Raw genomic sequence first — 9,869 nt, 5'->3', positions numbered from 1 at the left:
GCCTTAACTCATAATTAAAACAGAACTGTAAAGAAAACAAATGATGGTTCCAGTTCTACAGGGTCACTGGCCCCTGTTGGCCCCTGTCTAGAACCGCCCATGGTGCACAACTAACCTGGCTTTAACCTTCTCTTTAATTTAATCCCTGACCTGAAAGCTTCACAATGCTATTTGAGAAAGTTTTTTGAGTAAGGCAAATTGTTTTTTTAAATTAAGATTTATTTGAATAAAAGGTTAACTGTTCAGTTTTTATGAAAAATCCTTGTTTTGCCTCTTTTTCTATCTTCATTTATTGTAACTTCCCAATTATAAACTACTAGTTGTTGGTCTGACACATTCATTCTCAATTAATTACACAGTAATTTGGGATTTTAATATAACAGAATGTGAAAAGGCCCTCAGGGTGTTAATATTTAGTGCATATATGATGTTTTGAAGCGTCTCAGTCTGAAAAACCTCACAATCAGCCAGTTTTTCCAGTGTCAATTGGCCCCATTTTATTATATCGACACACAAAAATATATTCAATTGCACTTCTCTAATTCTTTTATTTCACAGAATGGCATGTAGATGTGTTAAATAGGAGGGACATCAAAACATTCGCTGTTACTTAGGGACACAAAGAGAGGCGCGTGGAGGGATGAGAGTCTGTGGTTCTGACCACGATGCTGACGTCACAGTTCAAACCCAGGGACCTGCTGAGAACTGAAAGGTGGGTGTGCTGAGGTAACCGGGGCAACAGAAACGCTTCACAGTCTGTTTTGCCTCCAGACCCGGTTCATGGGGAGCCGGCCGCTGCGGTTGCTCCTCATGCCCAGGTACTGCCTGAGCAGCTGGTTCACCCGCTTCTGACTGTTCCATTTGCGGGCAGATTTCCGGACGCCGATGAAGCCGCCGTAGCGCTTTTGTAGGGCTCTAATGGGGGAGCCAATCAGCTTCCTGTATCCGTGGCGCCCCCTCTGGAAGCCACCAAAGCGCTTGGATAAGGTGACCCCCTCAGAGCTGTCATCCTGCTCCCCTCCTAGCTGACCGTCGCTCTCAGAGCCCCTCTCCTCCCTCTGGTTCACCTCTTCATCTGTCAGGCTGAGCCCCTGCAGGCTCTGCCCCTCCTCTGAGGACCCCAGCAGTGATGAGTCATACTGGACGCTGCGCTGATCCCAGGTTGTCTCATCCTGATCTTCCTCCTGGAGCTGCTCAGCAGCTGCAGACTGCAGCACCTCAGTGCCAGCATTCAGGTCCAGAGGGGCCAGGTCCAGCTGCTGTCCTCCTCTCTTGAACAGGGTGCCCCCCTCAGCCAGCGTAGGATGGTGGGACAGCTTTACAGCACGTTTGCACACTTCCCATGTTAGTGAAGTGGAGACGTGACCCTCACACTCCAGCAGACACACCTGCAAAAAGAAAATAATGTAGGACTTAGAAGGATGAATCGCTTCTTTCCTCTCCGCTCGCTTATTTCTAAGGCTTTCAACACACAGTCATAGTTTAATATGACATTAACAGGATCAATGGAAAAAACAAACATATTTACAGTATGATGACTTTTGCGTTTTCAGTTCTAAAAGCTAACTCATCAAGGTCCAGCCATAATATCTCCACCAGCTTGAAGTCTTTGTTTTGAAAACTGGAAAACCTTAATTTTGTTTTTCCAGCCATTCTGGTTAATCTGCATCATCACTCCTTCACTATCAGCTGCTATGACGTCTTTGTGCTGATGTCTGGTTTTGGTCCATTCTGACCAAACATGTCTTCTGTTTCCTCCTCTGTCCATGCTGCAAATCAATGGATCACCCAACTATTTACAATATATCACTCATATAATTCACGCCCTTCAAATGATGGATATGTGCATAAAAACATCAGATCCAAAAGCAAATAAATCTGTTTCTAAAGGCGGATATGTTCTCCACTAGAAGCAAGTAGATTGTTCCTGCTTCCACAGATGCATTTATTGTTTTTTTTTGTCCTGTTTCTGAAGTTCTGGATGCACAGTTTGAGCAGAACCTTTTCTTTCTCCCAGAGTGTCTGAGAACAATCGTTTAGAAGGTCAGGATTTATATGAGCATTAGGGTAAGCATATTTGATTTTCATCCCCCGTTTTAAGCAGTAGTAATCTATAAAGTAAAGTAAATTAACTATAACAGAATAGATAGGTTTGGACAGTGAGAAAATATGAACATTTGTATGAAAATGTAAGTAGCACGGGTTCCCAGGATCCCCCAGAGAGTCATCAGACACCAAGTAGGCCCAGAGATGGTTTTCACAATCATTTTGATGTAATAGCCAAAGTATAGGGATGGGTGAAATGTATTAGAAAATAACTTGGTTTACCATAAAATAAGCAGATCTAATATTTATTTATGTATCTGAACAAATGAAATATGCCATAAAATGCACAATTGAATAATTAAATGTCCCATTAAATAATAAAAAAATTATTTAAGATGTTGAAAAAAATAATCTAATGTCTTAAAAATGTATTTATTTTAAAATTAATATAATTTTTCATTTGATTTTTTATATATAAATAGAGAAAGAAGTATTTGTATGTATCTCTAGAATAGAGGTCACGGATTATCGGACCGCGGTCCGAATCTAGTTCAAAACATTTATATTACTTCAGGTTGTCTGACGGCAGTGTCTAATTTCACTTGCGCTGCTTCTCCTGTTAATACGGTAAAGCCCTCTGGAGCATTCGCCACCAGGCTACATGTGATACAAATGATCCAATGAGCTGCTGTCAGTCTGGGTTGCTGCTGCTGCTTTTTATACACAGCAGGTAAACCTATGGCAAGCCGGGTGATGGGAAATATATAAGAACAGCAATGAACTGGTGAAAGAAAAGTGAAATGGTGCTCAAAGATGACCCTGCACATTTAGAGGATGTTTGGCTCAACCTGCTGCTGTGAAGCAGGTTTCTCCACCATGAACAGAATCAAAAATATATATGGATCCAGGCTCAAAATGAGCTCCTTGATATGTGCTTGAGAATGGCTTTGTCTCCATTCAAACCCAGGTTTAAAGCCTTGTAGGGCAGCATAAAGCCCACTGCTCTCATTAAGACATAAAAAGAAGGGGGGGAAAAAAACGTCACTTCAGGCGTTTTATAAAAGATGTGAATCAGTGAATCAGTCATTGTCTGTATACCCAACTGAACGATTGATGTTCTCTACTTCAATACAATTTAGATTTTAAAACAGAAAAACATTCTATTTTTTTATATTTTTTATTCAAAAATCCAATGTATAACATGGATGCATAAACAACTGCAATTTATTTCAGTGTTAAATTCGGATTAAAGTAACAGATTATAATTAAAAATGTCTCCAGACCTTTACTGGTTGTTGATTTTCTTTATTCGGACCCCGCTGATTTTTAATTGTTTACCCCGGGTCTAGAAATCTCCGTTGTATTGTTCTTTTTTGGGTCACTGGCTGAAAATTTGGTGAATCTCTGATATGGAGCATTTTGCTGTCTTCCTCCTCTTTTATAGCCCCTCTGCCAACGTGTCGGGTTTTGTTCTGTGGGTTTGCTGTTGTAGAGGACTTTCTAGGAGTGAATTATGACTATTCTGCAGGAAAATTAACTTTTTCCTCTTTTTTGAACCTCGAGAATAAGAACAAATTTCAAAAAGGTTTAGTAAAATTTAACAAAATGGATTCTGGTTTTATCTCATTGTCATTGTCTCAAAGCTTTTAAACCCAATAAGTCAAACCAGAGCTTCCCAGCTGATCGACTTCTACAAAGGAAGTGGCTTCACATTTTAAATCATATGCTAAAAAAAGGTTAAAAACAAACAAACACCTGCATAAAAACACCTATCAATATCTAAAAGTGACAGCTTGTTGGCTTTGAACTCATGAGCTCATCTTGGGCAAGTTCAGTTCAGGATCCATTTGGTTTGGACTGACAGGCAAAAAATATCTTTTTCTTTAACAATTGTTTGAGGCTAAAGTAAAAACAATGACTAAGAAACAACAAATTAAACCCATAGTGATGATTTAGGGGGTCTACACTGCAAAAACGATCTAGAAATGAGCAAAAATGTCTTAAATTAAGAGTATTTACACTTTATTTGAGTAGGTAAATAAGATAATTTTCAAATGGAATGAGTATTTTAACTCTTGAAATAAGATAATTAGATAATATGCACTTGAAATAAGACAATGCAATTGTTTTTTTCTTATTTTAAATGCAAATTTTCTTGTTCTATTGGCAAAGTTTCTCAATCACCTCCTCAATTTAAGAAAAAAATGCACTTATTGCAGGAAAAAATGACTTATTTAGATTTCTTTTTTTTTTTGTAGTCTTCAACTTTCAGGAAACATAAAGAAGCAGAAATAGTAATGTCTGCCTGATGAAAGTTTCTAAAACTTTTCATTCTGGAAACATCCAACTACTGTCACCAAAAATATATGCATGGATGGAAAGTTATGCCCCAATATGAGATGTCCATCATTTGACAAGCGTGAAATCAGTGAGGGCCAAATGACTGACAGCAGCAAATTGAAAGACATTAGGAACTGGCCTGAAGGACAGCAGCTAAATGGTTTTCTTTGTCAATACCTTTTTATTTCTGATTGATTCTTCAGCTATAATAATAAAGCGTTTCTGCTCTTCAAATTACACCTGTCACTTTCTACAACTTTTTAATATAGAACAGGTTTGTGGTGCAGTTTTCATGACTTTCTTGTCAGCTCATCATTATTCATGACTTTTTGATTTCATGTCAGATTTCTTAAAGGGTCACAGCTTTACTACTAGGACATAAGGTCTGAGGTGCATTCTGAATAAAAAGATGTTTTTTCCTGCCTCATGGGCATAAATTTTAGTTTAAAAAGAAATAGGACAAAAAAAAAGTGACTTACGAAAGTCAAATGGAATATTATCAGAAAGACTCAAAGCTTTTCAAAAGCTTTTGCAGCAAAATGGGGGAGTGGCGGCCTAGTGGTTAGGGCATAAAGCATGAAATCCTGAGGTTCTGAGTTCGAGCTCCACTCTCACAGACTGCCAGTGTGGGTCTCTGAGCAAAGACCTCTAACCCCACACTGCTTCCAGGGTGCCACATGATGGCCCGCTGCTCTCCAAGGGGATGGGTTAAATGCAGAGGTAAATTTCTCCAAGGTAAGATCAATAAAGTTCAATTAATATTATAATTAAATGAACTCTACTTCACCTGAGACTGGGGCTAAACCAGGCCCTAAGGCATGAAGGACGTCATCAAACACAATAAAAAAAATGCAATTTTTTTGTACTTTTATCATAATATCAGTTTTTTTATCAAATTTTTTTTTTTTTTTTTTTTTTTTGTTGAACGGGCTGCTCAGTTGTGCAGTGGGTAGCAGTGCAGCAAGAAGGTTCTGGGTTCAATTCCTTGCCCAGGGTGTTTCAGCATGGAGTTTGCATGTTCTCCCTGAGCATGTGTTCTCTCTGGGTACTCCAGCTTCCTCCCACAGTCCAAAAACATGACTGTTAGGTTAATTGCATAATTACATACATGTATCATTTCCATAAGGGGATCTTTAACATCTATTGGCAACAGTGGCGTTTCCAGATCAAAAACCTTGCTGCTTAAAGATAAATACATCACATTTAAGTGTGATAGCACTACATTATGTTATTGGTCATTAGTGTTTAGGTTTCTTTAATTTTCCTAATTTCTTCTTTCCTCATAGTTTTTCAGTTATTACATTTTTATTTTCATTTTTATGTAGTAGTTTAGTTGAATAAATTCTTGCCTTTTAGTTAACGATGAGGCGTTTGTTGTTTATTTTTCAGATAAGTAGCTTTTGTGGATTGCTGTGTAAGAACAGCAGAGCATGGATTTACTTCTTCATCGATTCATCTATATATTATCAGACATAATTAGGCAGGTAGTGACAATAACTCAGAGCCTGGGAGTCATTCAGTTATTAACATCTGATGTTCAGCTAATTTCTTGGCTTAAGTCTCTGAACTTTGTTGATAATTAGCTTTTTAATTAATTAATCATTATTCATAGCTTAATTTAACCCATTGCTGCACATCAGATCATAGAGAGAGTGACACAAAAGTAAAAAAAACTAAATTATTAGCTCATACAAGCAATGAAAGACACATTGATTGGATGAGACCAAGATGGCAGAAAACTACCACTGTTCACCATGAATATTCAAACAACATGGAGGTTTTTATACTGTGTTAATCCTTTAAAAAAAAAAGGAAGCTGCAGCAAAAAAAAAAAAGATTTGTGTTTAGGGGGTAAGTATACCTTGGCAATGCTTTTGCTCAGGGATTTTTCTGAATGTCAAAAACTTCAGAGGAGGAAAGATGAGGTATCTCTAGATACTTCAAATATACTCTCACTTCTAACCATCTTATCTGAAAGCAGTTAAAGGCCATCTCCATCTCTCCCTTTACCTAAACCCTGCACTCTCAGTTAAATTTCACTTCAAGCTAAGAGGCAAATCCCATTTGCTCTTCAAATCTCGCCCCAACGAGATAAATTGCCATTGTTATCAGAAGACCTGCTCGCATCAAAGGAGCAGGAGAAGAGGGAGTTCCGCTGAGGATCTATCAGCGGAAATTAATTATCCGTCGTAAATTAAATGAGCACACCAAGGGGATTCTCCACGTCAGATCAATGAAGCAATCTAAAGGAGTTTATGAGTGAGAGGAGATGTGTGTTTGGGGGAGAGGGAGCATTTAGTTTGTTTCAATACACAGGAGGACCCTGTGGAAAACTTTTACTTGCAGAAAACATCTGATCAATATCCTATGCTTTGATAAAAAAAATATTTAATATATTTTTAGAAATAGTCTAAAAATAGCAAATGTTTGTGTCTTTTGATCTGACTCCATAACTAAAAATTCATATTGTGAATATATATATATATATATATATATATATATATATATATATATATATATATATATATATATATATATATTCACAATATGAATTTTTAGTTATGGAGTCAGATCAAAAGACACAAACATTTGCTATTTTTAGACTATTTCTCATAATTCCAGCATTTACTTCTTTTCCATCCCTTTTTTTCCATATCTAACTATAATTTACAACCTTTACAGGGCAGATAGAACTGCGACTAAGCTTTCACAATACCTACAAAATAGAGAAATAATAAAGACTAGCAGTTGTTTTAACTCTTTGTTAATGTAAATTATACTTTCATGGTTAGTAAGTTTTGGATATAATTTCCATTGATATTTTTTAGTCACTTAATACAGCCTGATAGCACAAGTTCCAAAACTCTCTAATATTGCCTGGAAACCCATAAATTTAAAGGTATAGGTTTGAAAAGACCCACTCTCCCTTAAAAAAAAAAATGCACATGCACAACCCTCTACCCGCTCCTGAGTGAGAACGCGTACATGCACGAGCCCATTTCTCCTCGTGCACGCTCTGTGTAAAAGTTGCTGTTTGCATCGCTCATACAAGCTTACTTTCCAAAAGAAGATTTGCTATTTTTCCACTATGTCAGATTCACCATTGGTGAGTGAAAATGGGGATGAGCATGCAGGATGGCCTTACATAAGCATATCACCAGAATGATTGATAATTAGGAGGACCACTTATTTAGATGATCCATCCGGAAGAAGAACTTCCTCCACTATACCTTTAAGATAAATGCAAACAAGTAAACATTAATTTCCTATTTCAATGGATAAAAATAGAGAAACTATAAAAGAAAAACCATTTAAGAAGGGGGGTCAATAGAGAAGAAGAACAGGTATGTATGAACATCGGCTTTGGAGAGCTCTGTTTACTCCAAAGATGTCATAAAGTGTCTTAAATTGCTCATTTTAAGAGTGTTCTGTGTTTCTGATGCTCAGTTTGTGCAGGGAGAGATGTTAAGTGCTGTTAGTGCATCTGCAACATTTTCAGTGGATCACTAAATCAGTCTGTTTAGCCCATTCTAATGCAGACAGTTTGACCTTGATGGGAAGGGAACACACAGGTGCGTTAGTAAAAGCCAGTTGTTGAGTAAAACTGAACGTCTTTTTACCTGAAACATTTTTATTTTATTCAAAATAGATATTTCCCCACCTGTTAAGGTCAAGATACTGCTTACGAATATGCTAACTGACTGAGCAGGGCTTTATATCTATTATTATGCTCACCAATGACACAAGAGGTGGTGAAATTAATCATTTCTGATATTTAATAATAGGTTAGTAATATAACTGGTGACTTTCATCTGGATATTTATCCAGGTGATCTAAAGAAGCCACCTCATGGTGGTCTCAAACTGAATTGTCAGTTCAGTTTGAGACTTTTTTAAGGTCCCTATAGGTTTAAATGTAAGACCTGCATGCAGAGGTTAATACATTTTACTGTAAAGAAACAGTAAAGATTAACTGTCCCAAAAATGACTCAGTTAAATATGCAATTTATTAAAATTAACCAAGTTAAGAGTGACTGATCATGGCATGTGATTTAATATCTAAAAATGATTTAATTACATTGAAGAAAGTATAAAGCTCTGCACAAAACCTTGGATTCATATTAAAATAAAAATATACCATGATTACAAAATAACAAAGACATTTCCATTTTTTAGCATCCAACTATAGCGGAGGTCTTCAATAGGAGGTGCGCAATCTTTAGGGGGTCCTTGGAGGTACTGAATGGGGGTCGTGAAAGTTTTGGTTGATTAAACATTTTCTTTATATTCCCCCCCTAACATTTTTCCCACTAATTAAAATGTCTTTAAATCCACATTAACATGAATTCAACACACTGTTGATAAATGGAGGCAGAGATGTATTTCAGTCATCAATACACACATTCAGCGACACACAGGAGCTCTTTCAAGCTGGGAGCCGTTTCATTCACAACACCTGTCCCATCAACCAGGAATCAGAATCACAAATACTTTAATAATCCCAGGGAGAAATTACTTTCGTTACATGACTCCATCTGTAATAGAGTGACTATAGGACCAGTTTGACCACTATTTCATAAAATACGTATAATTAGGGGGTCCCCGCTCCATCTCTCCATCAATTTGGGGTCCTTCTGAACTATAGAAACCACTCCTTACAGGAAGCTGCATTAGTATTTCAGAATGAATTAAGGTTCTTCCAGTAACAACACCTAATGCGTAGTTTGCTGCTCAATGATTTCAGCATTGGTTAGAAACTAATCAGAACTAATATTTCTGACGTTATTGTGTCCCATAGGTACAACAGTATGTGTTTCTTTGGTGAACATCTAGTTAAACTTGTTTGTTCTTCCTTTTTTTAAGCAAATAGAAGCCAAAAATGTTACTGAAGCAAGAGTTAAACACACAACACAGTAAAACTACTGTACCTGAAATACTTTATTTTTTAATCACTATAATTATTATTTCTCTAGTTAAGGTGACCAGTTCCTGCCCACTTCCTTCTATGATTATCTTTGCTACTGCAAAGTCAGAGCGTATAGGAAATCTTAAAAAACAATGATTATAAAGCTGCTCTTTCAAAGGTGATGCAGGAGAGGTGGGCCAAGAGTCTCTCACTACATCTGCATCTGAGAAGTTCTTCCACTTCTGCATGAGCGTCTGATTTAAAGAGACACAGCAGTCCCGCCCTCCAACAAAGGCAAACTGGTTGGCCACCAGCATCAGACTGAGTGACCCAGCTTTGTTCCATCGCTTCTCTGTTTCATTGCTTTCCTTTGTTTGTCTGTTCTATCGATTGTCCTTTAGGTTGGTCAGACTACCCGTCTGTCTCAGCGAGACCTAGAGACCCAAACTCCCTAAGCAACGGGTTCCTCCTACAGGTGAGGCAACCCCCAGTTTCAGGAAGCTCTGTCCAACAGTGAGAGACATAGGTGTGTTCCTGGACTGTTTACCTGAAAGTCAGTGATTTAAAGGAACATTTCC

At 37.5% G+C, this 9,869-nt stretch overlaps 1 protein-coding gene across 1 annotated transcript in view; it reads right to left on the bottom strand.

Moving 5' to 3' along the window:
• Positions 1-477: 477 nt before the first annotated feature.
• pnocb (prepronociceptin b) overlaps positions 478-9,869 on the bottom strand; it is a 35,095-nt gene continuing 25,703 nt past the window's right edge. Inside the window, exon 3 of the mRNA XM_038308565.1 lies at positions 478-1,388. Within this exon, the coding sequence (XP_038164493.1) occupies positions 750-1,388 (639 nt within the window). The 3' untranslated portion in view covers positions 478-749. The remainder of the gene's footprint in view (positions 1,389-9,869) is intronic.

This window comes from Cyprinodon tularosa, unplaced genomic scaffold (assembly GCF_016077235.1).
Source record: "Cyprinodon tularosa strain WSP-4 unplaced genomic scaffold, ASM1607723v1 ctg64, whole genome shotgun sequence".
In the NCBI taxonomy this organism is placed as follows: domain Eukaryota; kingdom Metazoa; phylum Chordata; class Actinopteri; order Cyprinodontiformes; family Cyprinodontidae; genus Cyprinodon; species Cyprinodon tularosa.
This window is presented reverse-complemented; position numbering and strand designations above follow the sequence as displayed.